This window comes from Ochotona curzoniae, unplaced genomic scaffold, assembly GCF_017591425.1.
Source record: "Ochotona curzoniae isolate NIBS_2020 unplaced genomic scaffold, NIBS_Ocur_1.0 contig_1, whole genome shotgun sequence".
NCBI lineage: Eukaryota > Metazoa > Chordata > Mammalia > Lagomorpha > Ochotonidae > Ochotona > Ochotona curzoniae.
The window spans coordinates 33,893,635-33,921,483 of record NW_024464918.1 but is presented as its reverse complement, the minus strand read 5'-3'; the positions used below and the strand labels follow the sequence as shown (position 1 = coordinate 33,921,483).

General features: G+C 37.8%; 1 protein-coding gene across 1 annotated transcript in view; it reads right to left on the bottom strand.

The window, feature by feature from the left end:
• The window catches only part of ADAMTS19 (ADAM metallopeptidase with thrombospondin type 1 motif 19), a 171,939-nt gene that overhangs the window by 119,479 nt on the left and 24,611 nt on the right, over window positions 1-27,849 (bottom strand). The window contains exons 3-6 of the mRNA XM_040976406.1: window positions 14,578-14,743; window positions 7,487-7,659; window positions 6,256-6,339; window positions 5,405-5,562 (exon numbers count right to left, since the gene is read on the bottom strand). Coding sequence (XP_040832340.1) covers window positions 5,405-5,562; window positions 6,256-6,339; window positions 7,487-7,659; window positions 14,578-14,743 — 581 coding nt within the window. The remainder of the gene's footprint in view (window positions 1-5,404; window positions 5,563-6,255; window positions 6,340-7,486; window positions 7,660-14,577; window positions 14,744-27,849) is intronic.

Genomic DNA, 27,849 nt, shown 5'->3' with positions numbered 1-27,849 from the left:
TACTGACGTTTTGGTTTCTATTGAAAAAGAAAATGTTGACATTAATTTCCAGGAATGAAGATGCATCAGAGTTAGCCTCATTGTAGTGTTTTATAGTACCCTAGGTTATACCTATAAATGATTCACTCAAAAATTATTCTGTGATTAGTGTTAAATCAAGATATGCCTGCCATTTCTGTGTTTTATTAGACATTCTGTCTTCCTTGCCAATGACATTTATTTGAAGCTCAATTTCAGAAGTATTACATATAAATCAAAAGCATTTCAGTAAATACAAAAAGTAAAAACCATCCTTACAAAGTATTTTCAGGGGACAGGGTAGGCCTTCTCCATGATTTCAGAGAGAAATGTGAAAACTGCACTGAGAAATCATAGGGGCTGACAGTTGGGAAAACATGTTTTGTGTTTTTGTCACTAAGAGCCTACAAGCACTAGGTCAGCTTGAAACTATTTACTTCATTGTCGTGCACAGAACCATTTAACTATTACCTCAGATACATTTGGGTGTGTTAGAACATTGTCTGTTTTAGCTAAGACTAAAATCAATCCCTGAACAAAAAAGATTCCTAGTAACTTCTCCCACAGCACTCAACATTCAGTAATTATCTAAGATGAGCATTCAGTAGAAATTGAACAGAATTACAAGCACAGCCTGTGGAAGCTGAATAAGAACATGGACTCCATGGGGATTAATACGTTTTTTAAATATCCTCCTCAGGGTTTCCTGAAAAAGCTCAAGATCTGATCATTACAGTGTTTCTTCCAAGGGCACAACACATTCATTCAGACTTTTCCCCAAGTGGTACCAGATCACTTGGGATTAAAAGCCCCCCTGGAGAGGGCACTGCTGTGGTGGTGGAAGCAGGGATGTGGAGGAAAGGTGATCCCCAAAGGAAAGACTGAGCAGTTTATCAGCACTGAGCTGGACTTCACGCATGGGTACCCTTCAACAGTCAAGGCCTTCTTGTCTTGGCTCTTCCAGTATCTCGAGGGTGTCTGCTTTCTTTGGCGTGTTCCCCCTGACTCTGAACGTCTGCCTTTTAGTTCCCTGATTTAGGACTCTTGTCGTTACAGCGGATCCACTCTGGGGACTCAGGGGAAGTGATCGCAAGGCTTTGGTACCCAGATTAGAGCATGTAGAGCTGCGTGGGAGAAAATACTACCCATAGTGTTTAAAATGCATAAAGATGTTTCAGGTGGCAATTTAGTCTGTCATTATTCTGAACATAGACTGTTAACTGAAAAGCTGATAATGCAAATAATTCCTTCAGAAAGAAGTCAAGTAGCAAATAATTACACTCTTTAAAAATGTATAAAAACCCTGAAAGTCATCAGTTACTGAATTGGACTGTGAATCTCAGTGGTTAGTCTTGTACATATAACATGTTGCTACACATTATGCCAAACATCCATCATATATTTCCTTCACTTTCATTCATATCTTTCCTTAATTTCCATGCCTTAATGTTTCTTATTTGAAATATTTCTTTTTTAAAGATTTATTTTATTTTTTAATTGGAAAATCAGATATACACAGAGGAGGAGAGACAGAGAGGAAGATCCTCCATCCGCTGATTTACTCCCCAAGCGGTCGTAATGGCCGGAGCTGAGCAAATCTGAAGCCAGGAGCCAGGAGCCTCTTTTAGGTCTTCTATGTGGGTGTAGGGTCCCAAGGTCTTGGGCCATCCCTGATTGCCCTCTCAAGCCACAAGCAGGGAGCTGGATGGGAAACGGGCTGCCAGGACATGAACCAGTGCCCAAATGGGATGCTGGCACATACAATATGACTTTCTCTACTATGCTACCTCATAGACCCTTGAAATATTTCTTAAAAACAATTTTCTGCATTTAACTTTATTTTTCTGGGCCTTAATCACTGCCAGTTCTTTTACTTTCTCATAATTACTATCCATTAATTTATGTAATGCTAAGGAAATAAAACCAGATTAAACTAAAGAACATTAATTCATTAGTCTATATTTTCTTTTAAAATTTTTTTAAGAATTTATTTGAGAGGCAGAAAGAGAGGAAGAAAGGTAGAGACAGACAGAGGCTTCTTACCCACTGAGTCACTGCTCAGAAATGCCCACAACACCCAAGGCTGGGCCGAGAATGAACCCAGGAATCTGGAGCACTCCATGTCTCCCGTGTGAATGGAAGAGACCAAAGGACTTGACTTGTAACTCTGCCTCCTAGAGACTGCATTACTGGAAACTGAATTCAAGAGCAAGATCTGGAAATTAAATCCTGATACTGTGATATTAGACAAGGGTATCTTAACTGCAAATGTCCACTCCCTATAGCTAACTTTTAAAAAATAATATATTTCACTATTTGAAAAAGTTAAGTATGTGCTCTTCTATTCTACCATATATAGTAAATATCAGACCTAGCAGAAGTAAGGAATTTGGGAGGCAAGTTAGTCCAATGTGAATTACTCAGCAAAAGTCCAAGAGCTTTGGCACCCACAGTGGGCTAGTATTCTTCCTAACAAATAAAACATTGCAATTTTCAGTATTTTATTAAACTCTTCCTTGCACTTACAGTGAAAATCCCAGGGCAAAGAAAGCTGACAAAGGAAATGAAAAATGTAAATTATTAAATAAGTTTTCACAAGCTCTAGAGAGCTAACAGACTAAAAAGAAATTAATATTTGACTCACAAATCTCAATGTCAGGAATTTTATATATTACATTCTCATTTAAATTAACCATAAAGTGCTCATAAATTACTATTATAGATATGTAACATATTAAGCTTTAATTCCCTATTTTTTTATTCTTTAGAGAAAACTTTCCGTGAAAGGAGCTGATTTTCAAATATGTCAAAGAGACCATAGGGTGAAAGAATAAGAGGAAAAGTAAATTTTAGCCAAGTGCTGACAAAACTGTCAGTAACATTTATGATACAATGGAACAAAAAGACATTTCTCTGTGTCTTCCACATGAATAAAAGTTTGCATAGGAACTTATGTGATGATTTACATTTGGAAGAATTACTGCATGCCAACTGTATGCTCCGTGTTACACATTCATATCTTTGTCCTGTACTAAAGTCCCTATTTGTTGACATCTTAACAAGACCCAGAGACAGCCAGTAATTTACTCAAGAGAACCAGCTGACATTTTTAAAAGCATAGCTCATACCTATAGGATCAGCAAATTTTGTTGATATTTCTCCAATTGTCTTTTCTTCATCAACAAATAAATCTACACTAATCCCCAGGGACAACTACAATAACCTTCTAACAGGTTGGTGGACATTAAATGCGTCCTGCTTTATACTATTCTCCACATTATACCCATTATTACAAAGTTTTCACAGAAACATAGTTATGTTACTGTCTGCCCTCCATGTACCCTTTGGAGACCCAACCTAATTCTTATGGAATACTGCATATGCCCCAAGAGGACTTCCTTCCTCTGCCTTCTGCCCCCTTTGTCCCTAGTCTCTATCGCTCTGACTGCCTTTTTCCCCATGGCACCTGGTATTTCTTTACCTCTTGTTTTCAGTAACTATCTTATGATGCATCCAGGCCTACTTTCCTATGACGCAAATATCCAATGTAGGGGATTTCCTTTATTATGGTGTTAAATCATTTTTCTTACCAATTTTCATTCTCTTATGAGACACCAGTTACAGCTACATTCATCTCCTGTGCCAAGATTTGAGGTGTCTTCTGGGTTATCTCTTATATGATTACTTTTCCTTCACCATTGGTGCCATCTTCATAATTCTTTGATCACTTTTTATTATGTGTTAGGTACTGTGCAATACAGTACATAGACAGAATATTCTATTACCTTCTTTGAAGAACTTCCCCTTAATTCAAAGAGGCCATTCTGTATCCCGAACGTGAGTATGAATGACTTTAGTCTTCCGTTAAGGAGCACTTATTGAAAGTCTAGCATGGTTCACAACTCATGTAAATCTGTGAGATGCAACATCCAGGCTCAGCCAATCCCATGGATCGTACTGGGGTTTAGGTTCAGGCTTTGTTAAGGAGTAGTTCAAAAGCAGTTATTCAAGTCTAGCTTCTCATGATGAAGACACAGCCTTTCTTTTCTCAGATAAATACTAGTAGCGGCCACCAGCAATCATAAGGCCACTCTACTTTTGTGGTTTGAATTGGTTCAATTCCTAGCAACTTTTAAAAATCTGGATTCCTTGGTAGGGACATTCTGGAGAGTTTGAGCATTTTCTAACTAAATATATATTCAGAGTTGTGCCTGCCAAGTTCTCACAGATTATCTGCACATGCACTCCTTGGCACCCCTCCATGCACAGGACATGGATTTCTTATGTTCTCAGTAGGACCTGTGCTAATGAAGAGACTGACTGCAGCCAGAAGTTGGGCTTCCGGTGAGGCCACCTGATACATTTTCTCTCAACATCTGCAGTTTTGTCCTGCTTATTGTCCAACGATGGAAAGCAGTTGCCTTATAAATAGTTTCCTGTTTTATGGCTGTTTATTGAGGCAAACCTATATCTGTTTCACTCATAGCCACAAGTGGAAGTTCAGTTGTATTCTTGCAAAGACAGTCTTTTAATCTTCATGAATTATTTATTTTCTCTAATAAATATGTTTTTACAAAACTTTATTTCATATCATTGTCAAATCAGTGGTGAAAATGTTAGACTATTATATAGTTTTGATGATCTGTGATTATTTGAAATTGCACTGTATGTGAGTGAGTGATTCAGTAGAATTCATTCATAGTGAATTACCATGAATTAACATTAATTTAGAGAAATTATATTTAAGTATGATACTGATCTTTCTGTGGTATGAAATGGCAACCATTTTAATGATTAAAATGAAACTGCTAGTGAACAGTAAATTATTGTTCATTTTTTCCTAGTTGCAAATTCATGGAACATTAATAAGATAGTGATTCATATAAAGCACTCACATAGAGTATACTGCCGGACGTTATTTTACCTTAAATCTACTTATTCTACTTGCTGTATTCTAAAATTAAGCTTATAATTAATGAGCTAGACAATTAATTTGAACTCAGAGAGTTTGTCCATTGTTGAATTTAACATATGAAATTGTTTTATATGGCAATGAATGAAAAACATGCAGTGCAAGTTCATAATTCTAAAGCTCCACTAAAATTCGCCAATTTTGACTTAGCATCAATAGCTGTGTTTTTAACACCAAAAATTGAAATTGTTTTCTTTTTAGAAATTAACTAATGAAACAATTTTTAAATATGCTATCTCATGTCTGGCTGACCAAAAATCAGCTGTTCTTCACTGAGGAGGGCAATGAAAAGCATTTTGCCAAAGATTTTTTGGAGCACAAAATCTGGTATAAAAGCATTGTATTGACATTAATGGGATTAGCAGCACAGTCACTGAATTAGGAACGCCATTTAATTGGCCATGAGAAATTCACCTTGTTATAAGAATAGCAGCATCCACTGAAGTCATGTCATCCCCCCAGCTTGTTGACATCTCCAACCGTATATCATTTTTTTTGCCAAATTCTTCATGTTGCCACTTACAAAAGCTTTCTAACATTTTCTCTCCATGGTGTCCAATATAGAGATCTGTCTGTAAAAGAAAATATTTCACTTCAAGGCTAACTGTTTTCTGGGACAACAAAGCACTAAAAACTAAGGGAATTTCTTGAATTATTCAAGTAAGATGCTGACTGTTACAGTAATTAGAACCTGGAGTACATTCAGGATTGATTCAGCCTAAGTTAAAAATCTTATCATTTTGTAAAGGTACAATAATTACAAAACCTGATCAATGCTATTCCAAAAAAGGAAAAAGGTACACTGGAACACTAAGAATGTGAAATTCTTATACTTAAGTTACTTAGTATTTTTGATAGCTGAAGAACAAACTTTTCTAAACTGCCAGTTAAGTAGCATGCCAAAATGATGCCACAGAATATTCTCGATTTACAATGACTTACAGATAAGGATAGGGTTTTTAAATCACATTTTTAGTGAAAGAATAAAACTGCCATTTAAGATGACATTTTAAAATCACACTTTGGACAGTTAAGGTTTGTCAGGATCCTTGGAAATTTAGAATATTTCTTTTTTTGTTGTTAATAAAATGGCAATAATAACCAAAACTAAATGCCAATTGGTTATATACTCTTAGTGACTCCGTGTGTATTTCTGGATGGCAAGTCAATGTAGTATATCGCTAAGATTCAGTTTCCTTAGAAGTTTCCCAACCCAATTTCTCACCCACTTCATTGAAATTTAAAACAAAATAAGACTTCCTTACTGGAGTTTCATGCAGCAGAACAAGCTTGATCACACGAAAATTGACCTGCACCCCAAGGCTCTTGTGTTGGAAAAGGTTAAAAACCTAAAAACAAATAAAAATAAAAGTCCTGAAGCAAAAGCAAATACAACCTCATCTTTTTTTGTTTATGTTAGGATGCAGAAGTCTCCGTGTAGTTGAAAAACCTTATTATCACAAAGCAGGAAGGTCAGTTAGTGTTTGTGTACCTTTTAGAAATCTGCAAATATTTCATGTGTACTAAAGCACTGCTTCTAAGCACTGGATTTCAGAGGCATCACTGCTTGGAAGCAACTGATCTTGGTAGCCGTGTCAAGTGCCACTGGCTGTGCCCACGAGATAGCTGAATAAGGACAGAAAATGTCAGGGTGCAAGACCTCTGTCTACTAACAACCAGCCAAAGAACAGTAAGAACAGTAAAAATAGTAAAGTATATTTATCTTTGAATAGGTGATTCTAACCTTGCTCTCTCTGATAACTGGAATTATGAGTGAACATCTGTGTTGGTTTTTTAAATTTCTACTTATTCTCCCTGTCCACCACCAATAACTGCTCTTTGCTACAATTATCTGACTCATCCTTGAAAAAGGTGTACTCATCAGAGCAGACAATTCAGTTGAAAAATAAGTTTGGCAGTAAGCATTCCTAAATGCAGATACTAACTAGATATCTGCAGTCCAGAAATTGTCAACAGCTACAGTTTTTACCACTGGCCATTATTTGAGTGAATCATACACTAGAATCCTACTTGACATTACATTACATACCCATATAAGAGCTCAGTGGATTATCAGCATCCAGTGGATTTTCAGCATCCACCTCACAATTAATCTAAAGTGTTGATGGAGCTAGCCATGCATATAAACAAATGTCTTAACATTTTCACTAATTCTAACAAATGGCCTTTCAAAAAGGAGAAGAAAGGACACAGGAAAAACAAAGAAAGTAAATACAAATAGAGAATGGTATTTACCACAATCAAAAGTAGAATCGAAAGTGTTTTTTTACTAGAAATATAATTTATGATCTTGACATTGCTTCTGAAATGATTGATTTGGTATACCTAACATACCAAACCAGTAGCATAACTGATGGCAAAAAGGAAAGTGATAGTAATGAGTTAATTTTTAAAGAACTTCATTATCAATACTCACACATTTCTTCCTTAGAGTTTTCTTGAAAAAATTCCAAGCGCACTTTAAAGTTTGCCTACCATATTTAAGATGATTAGAATGAATCTCCTGGCTGCATCTGCTCCGTGATAGGAAACCATTGCAGGGTCTGCAACCACTACAGTCTCTATGTTGTATTCTTGAGGTAATTTGTATGAATATCGTTTCTTTCTTCCACTTTCTGCTACTTTTTTAGACCTAGGTCTTGCTTTATCTGCAACAGAGAATTGATTCTTATTATTTTGATGTACCTCCATTTCAAGCAAAGTGAATAATATTAGCCATTCATTAGAATAAGCTAACCTGTAAGTTCCCTGCAGGCATGAAGTCTCAAAAGTTATCTGACTTTGGAGTACTTTTGAAACTGAGATGACCAGCTATACAGCTAATCTCAGGCAGATGTACCTCATTACTAAACCTTTATACAAGAGTTAGAAAGGGTTTTGCTCTACCTTTTATTAGAGCATCAAGAACACATACAGCCATAACCTTGTGGTGACAAGGATCCAAGAGGAGGCAAACAAAAGCAGCTACCACAAACATATATAAATTAAAAACTTGACAACATTAAGAATTTCTATGAATAAAAGCATGCTGCAATCAGAAAAAAAAAAACATGCCATTCATGTGGGAGAAGATATTACCAGTACTTTTTCAGAATAAACAGAGAGGTAAATGAAATCAAAGGAAAATAAACAAATTAAAAAATAATTTGAACTTAAAGGAGCTTGAGCAGGTATTTATTGCAAGATGATATCTACCTGACTACCTAGTATATGACAAAGTATTCAATCTGATTAGTTTTTAGATATATATAGATTAAACCACAATTAAATACATTTTAATATCCCAAGAATGGTAAGAGATTGTAGTAAGTGTTAGTAAGAACATGGGGGCAACTGGAAATATCACACAAATATTTGCTGGAGTTCAAAATGGGATAAAGGCTTTGGAAATTGCTTAGAAGTGACTACTAAAGTTCAATGTTTGCAAATCCAGTTGTCAAAGAGATACAATATGCACCCAGCAAAAATGCATACAAATTGCATGTGCTGATCATTCAGAGCCACAATGTTTTACACAGCAGAAATGGCAATTAATAGCATAATGGATAAATAAATATATTTGCCTATTTGTATAGTGGGATATTTGACAAAAAATGAAAAGAAACCAATGTTACACCTTCCAGAGCTATGGATGAACATCATAAACAATGCTGAGGAAAAGAGGTCAATCAAAAAAAACATGTAGGAAGGGCAATGCCCTAACATGGAAACATCAAAAGGTGTGAAAATGTGGGAGTCACACAAATCAGCAACACACAGAACCAGTTATCTCCCAGACCTCCCCATCTCTTTTCCTATTCATTTCCCTTTGTGCTCATTTTTCCGTCTATATCAGTACCACTAAATGATAAGGATTTAGGGATAGCTATTCTCTTCATCTAGCCTCAACTTCCCCCAGATGTATTCTCGATTTTTTCTACATCAAAGAAGCCTTTATGGTCATCCTGGCTAACAAAAATACATACTGCCTAAGTATTATTTTCAGTCTCCCTATTTTGCTTAATGTTGCTCCTGAGGCTAGAATAGTGCAGAGTATTTGTTAAAACAGCGTGTTTGATTTGCCTGCTTAAGTGTTATAACTTACTATAGGTGACACTTTAATTATTTTCTACTCTTAGGAATGTAAGTCCATTTCAACCACATAAAGGCAGTGACACAAAATTAAAACTAGCGAGGTTCTGATCAGAAACTCTAAAGGAACTGCCATACTATGGTTAATTACTTTTTTATAATAACACATGTAAAGCATTCACAGAAGCCTCTTTATAAAATTCAAGGCCTAATCAACTATGTAAAAATCATCAGGAAAAAAAATCACATTAGAATTATAGAATTATCCCTTAAATGAGAATAAGATCTATTCTTCCTGAGAGTTTATATTACTACATAATTTAAAACATGTCCAACAAACCATTTATATATAAATATATATGATTAAATACATATTCTGTTTAAAAAAGGTACTTCTGAGGAATTAACTGTAAATGCAACCATACAAAAAGTAAACAAGAAAATTTCTAAATCTGCTTCAAAAACTCAAATACACTATAAGCAAAATTATGGAAAAATGAAAGTATTTCTTAAACTGAATCTCCTATTAACTAAGGGTCATTGGTCAAAATAAAGGCACTTTTTGACATTAAGAACATAAGAAAATTCCTAGGGCAACTCGGTTTTGTTCTTTACATTTCTGCCATAACTAACCCATTGAAATCGCTGTCTGCATCAATTTCTTTGATTTCTAGGATGCTTTATTTTATAAAAGAGAAACCTGAATTGTATTTCAAGGGTACAAAAGAGGAAGGTAGGCTCTGTACTCTCTAGCTGTATGTCATAGTTCACAACATCACTGAACACTGAAGCTTAGAGAAGTGAGAAACTGCAGACTGAGGGTCCTAAACTCTGATGGATGCAAAAAGTACAGGAAAACAACAGACTTGTGTATGTAGATACAGAAGGACCTCCCAAGATACAGCTGCAGCATGGCTGGGTTATAGGAAAAGAAAGGAAAACCTTGAAGCAAGCCAGGGAGTCTGGAAGCTTGAAAGGTTACGGTACACTGGGACAGACATGAAAGATGTCCGAAGTCTCCAATGTTACTGTGAACGAAATGCACAATAACCATGTCAGAGTCCACGATTATAATGTGGATGCCTTGTTTCCCAGATTCGATTAGTGTATCCAGATAGGGTTCACAGCATTTTCATGGGGGTTCTAGGTGTAATTGTTTTTATTTTTTATTAATCATCCTTAAAGCCAGAGGACATGAAAAATAAAGAAAGAGAGGCAGATCTCTCACCCACTGATTCATTCCTCAAATGGCTACAAAAGCCAGGACTGGGCCTGGCTGGAATCAGAAGCAAGAAGTACCATTCATATTGCCCATGTGGTGCAGGAGCCCAGTTTTTGGACCATCATCTGGGGCCTTCCCAGACACATTAACAGGAAGCTGGACTGGAAGCAGAGAAAACAGGGCTCTAACCAGCACTTTGATACAGGATGCCAGTGTCACAAGTGGTGACTCATTCTGCTATGCCACAGTGTAGGTCCCACTGTAGGTGATTTCAATTCGGACTGTCTATCTACCATATAAAGAACTTTAAATGCCAGGGTATAGAGTATGAATTTTACTTTGCAAGTATGGAGACTCTTAAAAGGAAATATCAGCAAATGCACCTCTTTGGATATTTGGAAAGCACGTTCCAAGAAGGTGAAATTGAAATCAAGAATACACAAAGAAGGTAACTAAGTGAAGTGATTCTCGTGGACATCAATCCAACTCTGACTTCTCAAAAGCTGAGCTTGCTTATTTCAACCTTTCAGCTTCCTTGGTCTGTAAAATGAGAATACAAACAATACCTATCTCGTGACATTATAGAGAAGATAAAATAGAGAGGCAGGCATCGTGACACAAAGTTTACCTGCTGTTTGGGATAGCAGCATCCCAAAACAGAAGGATCCGGTTTATGTCACACTTATTTCATACTTACTTTCCATTTCCTGTCTAGCTTGCTACAAATGTGGCTGAGAGGAAGTAAATGATGGACCAAGTAATTTGCTTGTTGCCTTTCATGTAGGACAGCCAGATGAAATTCCTGCCCTCAACTGTTGCAGGAATTTGGTGAATGAGTCAGCAGACAAAAGATTTTTCTCTGTCTCTGTCTATTTGTGTCCCTCTGCCTTTAGATAAATAAACAAAGCTTTCCAAAGCAAAAACAAACAAACAAACAAAAACTTATGAAACATCTTCCAGCACATAATACATTTCATAGAAATGTTCTTACTGCTTAATTGCAGCTAAGTAGTAGGGATAGAGAGGTGATGGGCTACAGATTGGGAAGGAGAAAGCAATGTGAATTAGGGGAGTAAAGGCTGGGAGATAGAATGACAGTGCGTTATTGCTGCTGTTTGTTTCGGTGTATTGCTATTTCCCTTGATCTTTTCACCGTCTATAGCTCTGCTGAGCTTATGCTTCCTTTCCTAAAGCTTTTGACCATTTTTACCCATATGCACATTCAGAATAGCACTCTCCAGTTAGAGAAGACATTTCAAAGTCTGAATTCACCAGTGCCCAGTGTGTGTTCTCCATGATGTACTCCCAACGCCGACAACAATTTGCATACCAAATAGAGATGGAGTATGGCAATGACCACAGCAGTGGCCTGCTTATGTCCAATCTAACAATAGAATGGTCTAACTGTCCTGTCAGTCCTTGATTATCAATTCCACGAATCTCTTCTTCCTACTGAATCCCAGAGCTACTCGTAAGTTTATACTGACGATAAGCGGAAAAAATTGATAACAACGCTTGCAGATGAGGTCCTCGACAGAGCACACAGCCCCTTTAATTATTTAGTCCATGACTCTTTTTCCAGGGCATTCCAAGTACAGATATTTGGCTTTGCTTTAGCTCTCCCAGTTTATGATTTCTCGTGTCTTTACACCTTCACATGTGTTGTTATATTTGCCTTAAATCTCTTGCTTCATAGCCACATAACAATGTATGTGGAAATGTCCACATGTGTTTTTAATATTCACAAAAAAAACCCGCAAGTCTAAGGACAGTGTTAAAGTTCAGATATCACTAACCCAGGTTCAATATTGAGAATGAAATATGAGAGAGATAATGTCAAGCTTCCCAAGATCACACAGGCCAGGGTAGCATAGGGATGTGAACCCAGACCGTCTGACACCGAAGTCCATGATCAGTGTCTGTCCATCCCCTTTCTTCTCCCCTGGGCTTGGTAAGCCTCACTTGATCTTTGAGGATTAGGTCCCTACTTGCACAAGATTTTAGCTTGTGCATGCTAATTCCCCAGCAGTTCTTATTACACTTGGTGACTTACCGGTGTGTCTGAAATAACACTCTTCACCTCTGAGGGAGTTATGTCATTAGCTCAACATCCCTATATGGAGACCAACTGTGCTGCTATTGTGAGCAGAGCTCCAGTTCAAAGGTCTAAGGCAATGACCCAAGATAAGCTAGACGGATTGACACTGATGGTGAGAACTGAACCTGAGTCCTCTACATCATCTTGTAAAATAACACAGTGAAGATACATCAAATAGGAGGATATCTGGGAAAATTTACATATAATCAACATTATAATCTACCAAAACCACTAAAATGATGAGAAGGAAAGACTGCAAAAATTTAGGCTACAGATAAGTTTTATTGATGATTGTACTTCACAGAGGCAAACCTGGGCCACGTGATTAATATGCTGGCACATAAGCCTAAAGCAAGACAGGAGAGCCACAGCTGCACATAACAGCAAAGATGAACACATATTTTATTTTGAAGACTGACATTTCTAAAATTATTTTAATATTCCTGGCCTTTAAAAGTATCCCAAAACAGCGAAGCTTAGTTAGGTATCCAACTGACCACAGCTTAACACTCCTTGCATACAAATCCCTGAAATGAGCAAGTCAACATTAGCATGCAGCAGTCACACCTTCAGAGCCTTCAGAAACGTTATGAAGGATTTTGCCAAATACAAACTGTGATTTTATGCTTCACTAATCTACTAAATTAAGAAATTCGTAGAAAATGTTCTTCCATTCATAATGGCATGCAGTGTCTGCATTGCGTCACCCATTTGCATGATTAATCACAACAGGTGAAAATTACTAAGATCCAAAAGGACACAGTACAGATTTTCAGCATAATTCACACAAAAACACTCCCTTTAAACAAATGAATTCCAAATTCTTGGTGTTAATTTTTTATCATTTCACAAGACAAAAGTTTTGGTTTGTTCATGTTTTCTGCTTGATAAGAGTGTAACTTTTTGAGCTATCCTTAACTCCTTTGTAGAATGGGGGAGTGGCAGAGATGATTAAATTGACTTGAATGCGCACACAGGATAGTATGACAGACTCACAACCACTTTTGAAGATAGTTCCTATGCAAATTCAGATCACAGGTCTTCACACATACATGTGAAGAGAAGATGCAGATTAATCTGAGATAAATACATCCTAAACAGAAACCCATTTTTCTTTTCTCAATCCAAGTGTTTTAGGAAATTGAAGAAGTGAACATCTTATGGTTTCTGCAAATATTATTTATCATCACAGTTCACAATCTAAAGTAACCCCAAAGGCATTAACCCAACTGAAGATTTGACATCTTGGTACCAAAGACATTATCACTTCATTTCAAAGCTGAAATTCAAATGTTAAAGTCTTCACACTTAAAACTCATGAGTTCATATTTCCTCTGGCTGCATATAGAAATACTGCCCACAGTACTGAATATTCATTGAGATTTCTGGATTAGATATCTTAAAGAATTTTACTAGGAAAACCTTATTTTTATTTTCAATATTGGCGATGACTTTCAAGTCTCGTTAACAGAAACCGTTCCTTTTCCTTAGCATTCCTGCAGATGTCACAGTTGTCTGCCTAACGGAAGGAAGCAAATGTATGAAACAGTCCTCATTTCATTTCTGTGAAGAATTGGCAGCCACATGGAGATGAGGATCTGATGGCTGGACTGTTTATGGGCTACTAAAACCTTCCAGACTTAAGGCTTCAGAAGCTGATCTTAAAAATATTAAAGTATAAATCTATTTTAATGTATAAACCTTTAACAATTCCACTAATGTTAATCTCCAAGAAGATATTTTAGATGGGTGAGAGCAAAAGTAGAGGATGCCTCTAGTCAAAGTAATGAGATACCTATGATGTTCTCCTAGACGTAGCCTAAAATATGTCGTGAGCTCATGGTATTCAGTTTCAGGGGATCTGGAATTCTATCAATGTCATTGCTTATCTAGGGAAGTGAACAGGATCTTATGAAACTGTTCAAGAAAGGTCTATGGCACATTACATGTGAATCTGTAAGCCCTTTTTAGTTTCCATTCTTTGATACAAAATTGTAATCATGCTTCACAGAAAACTGAACTCTGAAATACATTTAATAATTACTAACAAAAACAGATCACAAACAAATACATAATTCTCATCAGCAGATGAGACAGATAGTTGAGGTGGGCATGTTTGAAAGAATTCATCTCACATCATATATTTAGTTAAACTGTTTTTGGAAAAAGCATTACCTGGAATGACACCACAGTAATGACTGTGGACAGCTGATTTCTCGGAGCCCTTGTCCTCCACGGACCTTTTCTGTCTATACACACGGTGTGGGTGGCCTGTTATGGCCACTGTATCATTGAGCGGCTCAATAAATAGGAAGTCCTCATTGAGCTGTATGAATCCCATCTGGAATACATAACACAAGAAGAGGTGTAAGAAAAACCATTTAAAATGTACTTTCTGGTTCCTTTATTCATAGAGTCTATTTGCTTTAGCACAGTCTTCTATTGAAAATATCTTAGCAACCTCCTGGAAAGGCAACCATCTTCCCACTTTATTGCTTCATCTTGATATACTTATGGCACTCATATCAGCTTCATTTAGTCAGCCCTAGCACGTGTGGGTGGGAAGCTGGTTGCCAGCAACAGACGCACAGTAAAGACTGCAGAATGTTATAGGCTCATTTTGGGAGATACATGGGGTCAACTTTCATGTACAGCATGTATAAGAGGAGTAATAGAGCTTTTAATTGCATATATCACATAGTCCAACATCTGAGCAATTACAACTTAATAAAGTAGTTCATGTATCACATCAAGGCAAATCTAGGAGAAAGTGCATGGAAACAAACCTACAAAATATTCTTAAAACCTTTGCAGAGTAAGTCTGAAAAAAATGAAACATCATTTACATAAACAAGTTAATTTCATATAGTGTCATGGTGCAAATGGCATGCAGTTGTGCACCAAGGGTTAGAAACTTTAAAATATGGTTAGGATCAATAAAAATATGAAGTAGCTGTTATCCTTGTAATATTGAGATTAAGCCTAGTTATTTCTTTCCTTGGTTAGAATAGAAATTAGTTTGCTAGTAGTGTTCCCCATGAAATAAAATGTGGTGACTCTCATTCCATTTTTGTATTTAAATTTACATTATTAATATATAAATAGCATGTATTTGATGATGGTATCTCTTTAGTACATTTTTTTGAAAAAATAATCTCTTAGTTTTAAGAGGTTAAAATTAATTAATACTCAGTCTAGCCATATTTATTTCTTTTGTTTGCATTAACCATAGGAAATTTATGTATGATTCATTTTAATTTGGTTCACATAGAGTTAGCATGATATACTTCTTAAGATATATTGTAATAGTTGTGTTGAAAGCTTATATATAGACCTTTTTAGAAACAAGGTTACTTCTAAAAAGGAAAAATGTTGGAATACTTATAAACGGTGACTCATTCATTCAACACATACTTGCTCTCTGATTGTGTCTGCCAGGCTCCGTTGGCATATTTAGCAGCAAGTGCTACAACATGCCTGTTGTGAGAGCAGGACTCTCCCCACAGCACAGCAAATGGCAGACAAGCTTAGTTTTCTGTACTTCCTCAGTGGGCTCACTTTTGCCATTTGCTTTATCTACATTGTGGTTTTATGAGGTGCAGAGGGACATGAACCCAAATTAACCTCTGCACCAGCACCCCAACATTCCCCAGGCCACAGGTAGGGAGCATGGCTTGACATTTTGCAAACAAGATTATTTGCATGAACATATTATCTAAAACAAATGCAAACTGTCTAGGTGTTTTTCGCCTAGGTTGTCCTGTTTTAGTTGTTTTTTTTTTTTTTCTCAGAATGATCTAAACCATTTGGAAACATTCATGAAGATATCTGGAAGCAAATCTTAGTGCTTGAAAAAAAGCAAAACAATATTCTTGACTGAAAAATGAAAGCCATTGGTTTAACAGGATGTTTAATAAGATAACCAATCCACTGGCCAGTGTAAGATGTTTCATGGCACTGGGGAGATATCTGAGGAACACATGTGTTTTAGTGGTAAATAGTGGGAACAAATCCCTTATAGAATTTGGCATCAGTACATGATTATGAAAATATTTAATTCAAATATATGCTTCCCTATATCTGAAATTCTATTTAAGTGATTTTTTCCCCTCCATTTAGGTGGGGGAGAGAGGTATGGAAATATTATAGCATATATCTAAGTAAATAAAACATCATGTAGCTTGAAAGACAAGCATAATGTAGGACTTGGCGTAGACTAATATCTTTGATTTTATCCAAACCAAATGTTATTTCAACATTACTATAACTGGGTGTGGTTTCCTATATTTTTGCATATTCTGTATAAATATTTGTATGAAAATGTATGTCCTCTTCCATGCATAGCTTACTGTCTCATCATTCTAAAACACTCTTCATGATTTATTCCTTTCATTGTTTGCCTTGTTTGCCCAGAGGACTAAATACCCTTAATAAAGATACTATAAACTAGATATAAAACTATGATAAACTCTTGCCTACATCCCCATGTTTATTTTTTTTCCTATTCAAGTTTTGTGCACACGTAGAGCAAACAAAATTTAATTGTACAAGTATCACATATTTCAGAATAACTTCTAGTTGAATCATATCCTTGGAAATCACACACGCTGCCTTGGCTTCCCAGAAAGTCCCTCTTGCTGTGAAGAGCTGCCAGTTCTGCAACATAAAGCAGACCCTGTCTAATTTCCAGAACAACCCCTGTCCTGCCTGTCCATCTTTACATTGCATGTTTCCTAGTTGCGCTGTAAGTCTCCTGTGGGTATTGTTTCAGATCTCAGATCAGATTATGAGCTACTGGAAAAGACAGTCAAGGTCTTCATGCCTGTAATACTAGTGCACAGCAGAAGCCCAAGGAATGTTGCATTTAAGTCAGTAGACTTTAAACTATTTTCTTTTGAGATAAAAGACATCAATTCATTGCTTTGAAAAGCATCTATTCCCTTCACCAAGCCAGTGAGGTGGGCCGATCACACCTTTGCTTCCTCTCTCGACCACTTCCAAGGTTAGTTTGCTAAACGCTCAAGTGTATTTTTTTACTTGGCCAAAGAGCTTCAAAGAGAATCATAAAATTATAACAACAGAAGGACATGTTCATCTGAGCACTAGAAGAGCTGAAAATCAAGGAAACCTGGCCTGAGAAATATGATGCAGTTTGCCCTCTATCACAGAGTTCAGGCTGCAGTCTGTCTTCCAAGTTAGTTTTTGTTCTTAATATGTCTGCTACTATTTGCTTGTTACCCATATTCTAATTTCATTTTCACCAACATTCTTGGTTCCATGTCCCTCGCCCCCAAACTTTAAATTGTTCTGAGGCCACCTACAATTTCCTTTTATTTTCTTCTCTATACTTGATCCTTGACCACTGTCTTTTCATCAAATTTGCATCACACTTGTCATCTTCTATAGCAATTATTTCTTTTTAAAAATCTTTCATTTATTATTATTATTTTATGACACAGTTCCATAGACCCCTGAGATTTCCCTTATCCTCTCTCTAACTGCCCACCCCTGCCCTGAGTTCCCTTATATCATTACTAAGGTATAGTTCTTCATACAGTCATATGTCCGTTATTGTGGGCATGGACAATGGCAGAGAGTTCAGCATCCTATTCTAGCAATTATTTCTTGCCTTAAACAAGCATGTTCCTCATCGCCAGGCCAAGCTAAGATGGAGCAGTTGTTCCTTACATCCATCCTTCACTCTGTATTTTGGAAACCTCCTCTGAGGGGTGATTCTCAGCCACTCTGCCTGCATGCCCTGGCTCCCCTGAGTGCCCTTCTCCTGGTGGCTCACTTCCATTATCTCACCTCATTTGTAGCAACATTCCCTCCAAAACAGCACCTCCTCTCTACATCTCTATAACTATATAACTATCTCTGCATATGGCCTTGTCTTTTATCCAGTTGTCCAGGCTAAAATTACAGTTTTTACTCTTCCCTTTCAAACTTAAAGTGTATGCAAGAAAACAGTCATGGATGAAAAGAGTTTGTCTAAACTCCAGGAACTTCATATGCATTATTTATCTTAATTTACTAATCTGGGAAAGCATATGTGAATTTCACAAGTTTCGTGGTAGAAAAAAAGCCAGTTTCAAAAAGATCTACAGTGTCCTAAGATCACAAATCATTACTTGATGAAGGCAGGATAGAAAACAAAGACTATGTGGCTCCAAGTGCAAACTGCTTTTATGAAACTCTAAAAAAGCCAGGCCCGCTGTAGGACAGCTATGTCAAATAATCCTTATCTTTAACAAATTTTGCACTAAGGATTTGGACATTAAACACCTCACGGATGGGGAATACTCAAAATTTGATATTAATAACAAGACCAGCTCCTACCCCTCAGAGAGCAAACGACAAAAATATTGCATCCAAGGTTCTGAAGCTTGTGTCCAACTAATTTTTTCATGTAATCACAATCCATCTGTCAAAGGGACCTTAGCTTTTAGGGGGCAGTGGACTTAGTCTGGAGGCCTCCATCCAGACAAATGCTCAATATTTTCCCTATGGCACATGGGGCTTCAGTCTTTCTTTCCTTCTTCCATTATCTTAATTCTGTTTTCTTGCTTCAAATGTTTTGTGATCATAAAATTAGAGCTTTTAAATCAGGAACATTGTTAAAATAGTTTTAAAAATATAAGTATCCAACAATCCCACCATATAGGTGGTGCAAATATACATGTACACTTCTCCCAAAGAGGTCAACACATGTGCAGACACACATACCTTCTTATTCATGTGTGTCTGTGAGTGCATGTGCACGTACAATTCGATTTTATCTCCTGGCTTTCTTTTGTACTTAAGAATAGCTTTGGTTTCTTAATAGCATTCAGGCATGCTTATAAGCATAGTTCATAATTGGTTCATAAAGTTTAACTGCAAAACACATTGCAGTTTTAGTAACTACTCACCCATTCAGCCTTTAACTCAAAATAAAGAGCATCAACTTTGGACAGTCAGATCTTACAGTATGGCAGTGACTACAGGTAGCAAAACCCATCATCTTCTTTCACTACAGGAATACAAACAATGCTCTGTCTCGTCAACTTAGTGCCAAACACTTGTTTGCTATTCATAACAATTTGTTAAGATTTATGGGCATCGGGCCCGGCGCGGTGGCGCAAGTGGTTAAAGGTCCTCGCCTTGCACGCCCGGGATCCCATATGGGCGCCGGTTCTAATCCCGGCAGCCCCGCTTCCCTTCCAGCTCCCTGCCTGTGGCCTGGGAAAGCAGTCGAGGACGGCCCAACGCTTTGGGAACCTGCACCCGTGTGGGAGACCCAGAAGAGGCTCCTGGCTTCGGATCGGCATAGTATCGGCCCGTTGCACTCACTTGGGGAGTGAATCATCGGACGGAAGATCTTCCTCTCTGTCTCTCCTCTCTGCCTTTCCAATGAAAAAATAATAAAAATAAATCTTTAAAAAAAAATTAAAAAAAAGATTTATGGGCATCATATGAATAATTATGTATAAGATATATTTATTGGCACTCTACTCAGAATCCTAAAAATTAAGTTCAACATAGCTTGTCTACAGAGTTGACAGTGGCAAACTGGGAAGTTAACCCACAGTTGTCCAAGGAGAAGCAAAAGATCCCCAGAGACTACAGGGGCAGCTAGGAAGAACAGTCTTCCAGGAATTCATACATGTGACCCACAAGACAGTATCCCTGTAGGCATCTGGCAAACACAGAACTCGGCAGTCACTCTCCACTAACATCAACGGGCACCTAAGAACCTTCTCCTCTTTGTATGCTGTGTAGCAGTAATCCCCGAGGCACCAAAGCATTGACCAGGAGGATCAAGAGAGGCTCTAAAGAGGAGACCAGGAAGTGAAAACTCTAGAGAGGAAAACAAGGACTCAAGCTTCATGCTTCCTTCCACCCAACATGCACTTGGTTTGAAGAAAACTGGAATGTGGGGAGAAAACAGCAGAGAAATGCTGACTTGCTGTGATGTTTAAGGTGTAATGACACAAAAGACTTTTTGTAACTCAGTCTACCACAGTGCTTCTGAAAGCCTAAGCAAACCAACCAATGACAACACCCAAGCAAACTAGGAATTAAAACAAAGCAAAGACTAACAAAATCTCTCGTTGTTCTGTTTCTCTTGAATATTGCTTATTTAATGAAAACTTACAAGGGAATAATGTGAACTCAGGTAGTGCCAAGTACCATGAAGGGATTAGAAAGTGATGTGGGAATGGCCAGTTGGATGGAAGACATCTGAGAAGAGACAGCATATGAGCGGTGGCCAGGCCAAGTTGTACAGGGAGAAAATCTTAGATAGGGAAGCCAAGGTCAGCCAGGAGAACACACCTGGCCTGCCGAGGAAATGGAAGGCCTGACAGCTAGAACGGGATGAGACAATGGGAAACAACCGCCAGCAAGAATCCCAGGAGCATTCTGCAGCAGCATCCATCCATGTGATTCATACACAGAAACAGATCCTGATGAAAGTCTTCAGTTTTTCAACCTTCCCTCTCTTCCTGGACAAGTATAACAGGGCACATCAAGATGGCTTCTAGAGTTGTAAACTCAACACTGAGCTAGTTAATTTACATAACAATGATACTGGTATGGATTTCACTCCTACAAAGAAAAACCTCTGATTTTGCTGAATAAATCTACTTTCCTTCTGTCTGTCCCCTGGACATGTGACAGAGATAGGGTTTTAAAAACAGTTTCCAAAGCATCCCTTTAAAACTGCTATAACCACACAGGATAACAAGCATGACAATGAATACAACTGTTCTTCAGCTTGTATGATAAATCAATGAAAGACAAGCAAAAAAGAAAAATGGACAAGAAATTTCCCTTCTGACATTTAAGTATTGATTTGGTTGCTGCTGTTTTTCACTTTCTATTCTCAGTTTTGTTCCAATGAAGAAAACTACTGAATTTAATATACTTTCATCAATCCACTCACTTTATCATGATCTCTGATGTTTATAATTATTTTTAATAAATACTTTTGAGTGCCTATGAAACATCTTAAAGGAATAAATTTTACATTAAGTCTGTTTGTTAGCTGATGAATCGGAAGAACTTGCATATTATTTTCCTGATGATTGCTTCATGTATGCCATAAAGGCACACATTGAACATCTGGATAAAGCAGTGTGCAAGCCACTGAAGATACAAGCAAGAAAACTGATCATTCCTTGTCCTCATGGAAGGGGATAAGCGTGATACATTCAAAAGAAGTTAAGAGAGTAGCATTTTATAAAATGTGCATTAAAGACACAATTAAGGATCTGAAGGAAATCAAAGTGGGGAACTGAGAAGCTGAAGCAGGCAGCAGAGTAAAGTCTTTTCAAGGAGACAGCATTTCAGGCATGACTTAAACTCAAAGAATGAAACAGCCATACGAAAAAAAATGCAAGTGAAGAAAAGTAGTGGTATTGCGGGCAGAGGGATGCCAGGTACCAAGGCTAGGAATCTCAGAGAAACATGGCAAGAACTCAATATATCCACTGTGTGTTCACAAAGGGGTACACTTTGGGGTGAGTTGGTCTAGTGATTGGAATGCAGCTTTAAAACCCACATCCCATGTCAGAGTATGTAGATTCAAGTCCTGGCTCTGCTCATGACTCCAGCTTCCTCTTAATGTACCAAATAATTGATCCTGTTACAGGGGAGACCTGTACTGAGTTCCAGCTCTCAGCTTTAGCTTGTCACAGCCTTAACCATTGCAGGCATTTGGGCAGGGAAGCAGTAGACAGGATCTCTCTCTCTCTCTCTCTCTCTCTCTCTCTCTCGTTCTCTTTTTCTGTTTGTATGTGTGTGTGTGTCTTCCTGATAAATATTTTTAAATGAACATTCTAAAACCACTATTTTGAGCAATCTAAGTTTTTTTTGTCCTCATGTTGTTTATAAAACAGTAAAACATACATTTTAGTAAATGGAAGATAAATGTGAAATAATCTATCTATCGTACTTCCTAATATAGAGGCAAGTAGAAGAATCGGAATCGATCCTGGAAGGCAGAAATCAGGAAAAGGGACAAGGGGCTGAGCATTTCACTAATTCTTACAGAAATCATTTCATTAAAAAAAAAAAAATACCTGAGGGACTTAGACCAAACTCTAATACTAAATAAAGGTTGGGATGGACAGATGCAAGACCTGTTAAAAAATAGATAGAATAATTAAATTAATAAGCAGGAGTGGACATCTCACCAGTCAAGATACACATGTAGCATGTCACAGTGCCTGCCCAGATCTGACTCCTGCCTTTGGCTCTTGACTCCAGGGCTTCCTGCCAGTGTAGACCCTGGAGGGCAATAGATGCTGGTTCACATTCTCCAGTCCCAGCCCCCCACATGACAGACCTGGACTGATGTCAAGGCTCCTAACTTCAGAAAGGCCCAGCCCAGCTGTCGCAGGCATTTGTGAAATGAACTGGCAGATGGGAACCTTCAGTCTCTTTCTATGACTCCAAGGGCCCAGCGCGGTGGCCTAGTGGCTAAAGTCCTTGCCTTGAATGTGCCAGGATCCCATATGGGCACTGTTTCTAATCCCAGCAGCCTCGCTTCCCATCCAGCTCCCTGACTGTGGCCTGGAGGGGAAGTGGAGGATGGCCCAAAGCTTTGGGACCTGCACTTGCGTGGGAGATCTGGAGTAAGCTCCTGGCTCCTGTTTTCAGATCGGCTCAGCTGTTGCGGCTGCTTGGGGGAGTGAATCATCAGAAGAAAGATCTTCCTCTCTGTCTTTCCTCCTCTCTGTACATATCTGACTTTGCAATAAAAATAAATCTTTAAAAATGAATACATAGATAAAAATAGTAAACAGTGGTAGATTGGTATAAGGTCAGAAAATGTAAACAAATATTCTGTTAAAGATTTGCCTGCTGACATGGAGGCAGAGGCAGTGAGAGGACACTCATGCACACAGATGTACACAAATAGCCCAAAAAGAGAACAGAGAGGATGGCAGCATAATGATTCAGTTAGAACTCTCAAGACCAGCGTAAGATATTTAGATTTCACTGGAAGCATAATTTGAGACAGCTGACAGTGGATAGCATAGTATGACATTAACTCTGAAGACCATTCCTGTTTGTGGAAAACATATTACAAGGATGAGAAGAGTGGAATGGGGTAGGTCAGTTTGAAGTCAGTTCCAATCGTCCAGGTGCAAGAGCATGGTAGCCAGACTGATGAGGCAACATATGGCGGCTGCACTAATGATGGGGGAAAGCAAGACTATGTGAGATTTATGTTGGACTCTCACCCGCATTCTAAGGCTGTCAGCCAAGTGTGTTCCCAGTGTGATGATGAGACATGGGGGAGTAAAGGATAAATCCATAATCAGTTCTGAGAGCTCAAGGAGCACATAGGAGTCTGTAAATGAGATACAGTAGTCAGACTGTGGAGGACAGAATTGATTTTTTAAAAGATTTATATTGGAAATGGAGATTTGCAGAGAGAGAGACAGAGAGGAAGATCTTCCTTCCATTGGTTTACTCCCCAAATGGCTACAATGGCCAGAGCTGAGCTGAGCTGAGCTGAAGCCCAGAGCTAGGAGCCAGGTGTGTCCTCTGGACTTCTCACCTTGGTGCAGGGTCTCAAGGATTTGGGGCATCTTCCACTGCTTTAAAGTTATAAGCAGGGAGCTAGATAGGAAGTGGAGCGAATGGGAAACACAAACCAGATCCCATATAGGATGCCAGCACTTGCAGGTGGAGCATTAGTCAATTAAGCCACCATGCTGGCCCTGGAAACAAATTTTCATAGCAGAGAATGGAAATTCTAAAGTCTCTGTGACATCCAAATGGAGAACCTGAGTTGATACTTGGAGTACGGAGCTTATTAGATACAAGCATCTATCTAGGAACTGTCATCTCAAGATCATTTTTCAGTCCATGAAAATGAATGATAATCTCCACAGAACAAAGAGAAAAGAAGGCCTAAGAATGTGAGCAAGCAGGGAAGTTGAGACGTGGAAGTGAGACAGCCAAGGAGACTGAGAAGGAAGGGTAGGATGAGGTGAAAGAAGGGGGAAGTTGTATACATTTTTCAGGTTAAAAAAAAAAACTATAGGAATAAGCCCTATCTCCATTCTCTACAAGAACACATTGCCTCTGTGGAACCCACACTGTTCAAGTTTAACAACTCTGTAGTACAGCCACGCACAGCGATCAAACAGATGTGCTCGCGTTTTTGTTAAATTTTGTTAAATTCAACAGCACAGAAACATTTCCATGGCTTCATCAATCAGGATTCTCAGAAGTCATAACAACTGCTGGAAATGAACTTTACTTGTTTCGTAGGGAGTCAAGGGATGTTTTTGTATTTATTAACTACCTTTACTTGACCTATATTCTTTTTTAAACAAGAAAACTCAGCTTCCAACTTGCCACGCACTCTAGAACTTAGTGCCCGCTTGTGGTACATCTGGTTACGAAAGGGTTAGCCATTCCGTGATTTCTCAGAGCCATTCACCATGACAGCACTTATCTCATGCGATTCCATAAGTAGAACTGAATGAGACCACAGAGAAGGCTGCACAGCTGCAATTTTGGGGGAAGTACTCCTCACTGCCAGGTCTTACTGGTGACCTCACAATTGACAGAGAAGTTGCCAACCTCCTACGTATCCCTGGAGAGCAGATGCAAATCCATTTTGCCATGGAAACAAGATTAGTGGAGCAAACTACTAAAGGGCCATAGTATGGGCACTCAGAGACATGGAAAACTCACTGTGACTTATTTTTAGGATTCAACTAAAGGTCAACCGAACACAACAGCTAATTTGTTCAACCAAATTTACCGACCACACACTATGTGTCAGTGAATGTCCTAAAAGAGGAGAAACACAACAGTTTGTGAAACAAGGAGACATTCTTAAAAGAAACCACCATTCTTTACACATCCTTACAATATTTAAGGTGTTTACATATTATATATTCTTAAGTTCTCTTTCTCATTTACACCCACATCAAGAAAATGTGATAGTGTTATTTCTTTCCATTTATGATCTTTCAATAATCCTTTACCCTGTATTCTGAATAATATGAAACAATATCCAAGAACTTATCACGGTATTCTTCTAGTAAAAAAAAGAGGAAAAAACTTTATACCACCAGAGTTCTATCTTGCATGGCCTGTTTCTTAACCAAGGAAACCTTAAGTACAAATGCATATATGTCAAAGGAGAGCTTAAAGAACATGCTTGACTTTCTAACCTTCCAACCCTTCTTTCCTCTTTTATAAATGTCCCATTTGTGAGTACAGAAAACACTAATAATACCTCATACTGATTTATTAGAGACTGCCCTATGAGAACATATACAACTAAAGAGTTGAAATAATATAGTGTAAACTCTGCAACCCAAAGCTTTCTGCTCGTACCAGACCACATCATGGATACTACACCCATGCACCATGTTTCACAAAAGACATTTATATACTAGAGAACATCGAAACATGAAATTAAGGGTCATTTAGTTCCAAATTCCTCGTCCAGAATGTATCATTCATCATCATCATTGATAAATATTTAAAGTTCTGTGTACACATTTCAATCACCACCAGAGTCCTCCCCACTCTGAGGCAATCCAGGCATCAATAGATAGTGGTAACTTCCAGAATGATGAAAAAAAAAAAACGTCCAGAATTCCACTAATGTACACAGATCTTCAAACTGCATCTTGAACAACTTTTTGTGCCTCAAATATATGATGAATACTCTCATGGCCCTGTTACTATCTGCATTTCACATTTCTTTCTTTTTGTCACTATTCTGGCATGATCTCTAGTTTATAAATGTCTTTCTTGGGTTTGAATTCCTTTAATTGTACAGCATAGGAGGGGGTGCTAAATGAGAAGTGTCTCCAGCGTGTAGAATGAGCTGGAAAAAGTGACTATGAATAACACTGTAAGATCCTAGGGCGGACTGACAAAAGATAACATGATTAAAAACTATTTGTCTTTCAACCTTTATTAGGAAGTACTTCAGAATTTCAGAAATGTAAAGAATAATGAGAGTCCTCAGGTATCTTATCCTAATTTAATAACACAACATTTATTTGATATGACTCTTTAGAAAAATAACTGATCACTGATACAGCTGAGCTGAACCAGGCAATATTCCCCAAACTCTTTTTTTCTTTGCTCAAAAAAAAAAAACTGCCATACTGAAAATAGTGGACAAGCTTTTACGTTTATGAATTCATTTTCACTATATTTTTGCCATTAAAATATTACAATAAGTATATCTGGAATTATTTGTAAGGGCTGTACTAAGGACAGCTTATGGAGGTAGGAGAGGATTTAATTTGGAGACTGCTTAAAATCAGGATAGTATTGGTGGCAGCTGGTTGGTGGTTCAGATTCAAGATACATTTTAAAGGTAGAAATGATATAATGCACTGAAATTCGGATGTGCAGTTTGCAAGAACTGGGAAATCTGCAATGTGAACCCAGTTTCCACTTTTGCATTTGAATTATGTCCTCGTTTCAAATCCTTGTATCATGCAGTGCGGGAAAGTCCTGTAATCAACCAATCAGGAAAAATTCCCACAACAGCATCACAAAGGAACAACCACAAAGCATAATATTCAGGTTTCAAAATATAAATAGCTAGCAGAATCTCAACAGTCCATAAATTATGGGATATTTAAGGGAACACATGTAATACAGTCTTTCACTTGAAGCTTATGTTGCAATACTGATAAATGATGCATTGTCTTGAAAAATTGAAATAAGATATGGCAAGAGTTGAGGCCGCACATGAAGGCACTATTTGAGACAACTGTATCCCACACTGACATGCCAGTTCAAGTCCAGTTCAACTCTGCTTACTGTACAGCTTCCCAATAGTGCAGGTGATGACTCAAAGGACTGGGCATCTGCCACCCACATGGGAGACATGGTGGACTTCTAAAGCTTCTGGTTTGGACTTGTATGAGTCCTGGCTGTTTTGGAAATCTGGGATGTCAACCAGCAAATGGAAGTATTTGCCGTAAACCTCCATCACTCTTTTCAAGCAGATGAGAATGAATACTTTTAAACAAGGAAAAAAATTACTTTTCTATGAATTTTTTTAAAAACTGAACAAATGCTCAATAAAACAAAACATTTTCTCTCTCCCTTCCTCTCTCTCCTTCTTTTTTTCTTCTTTCTCTCTCTCCTCTCTAACCCTGCCTTTCAAATATAGAAATAAATTCTCAAATAATTAAAAATGGAACAGGTAACTACAAAAAATTAAATACAATGAAGAGAAATTTAGTGTCTACCAATTCTCTCAGTAATCTGGGATGGCATGGCACAGATGAACAAAGAAACACAAACATTTCTGAAAATTAAGGAGCTGTTTTTCCCCATTAACTAAACAAATACCTCCATTCCATTTGGCCAGTATTCATTTTTTTTTAAAAAAAAAAGATTTATTTATTTTTACTGGAAAATCAGATATATAGAGAGGAAGAGAGACAAAGAAGATCTTCC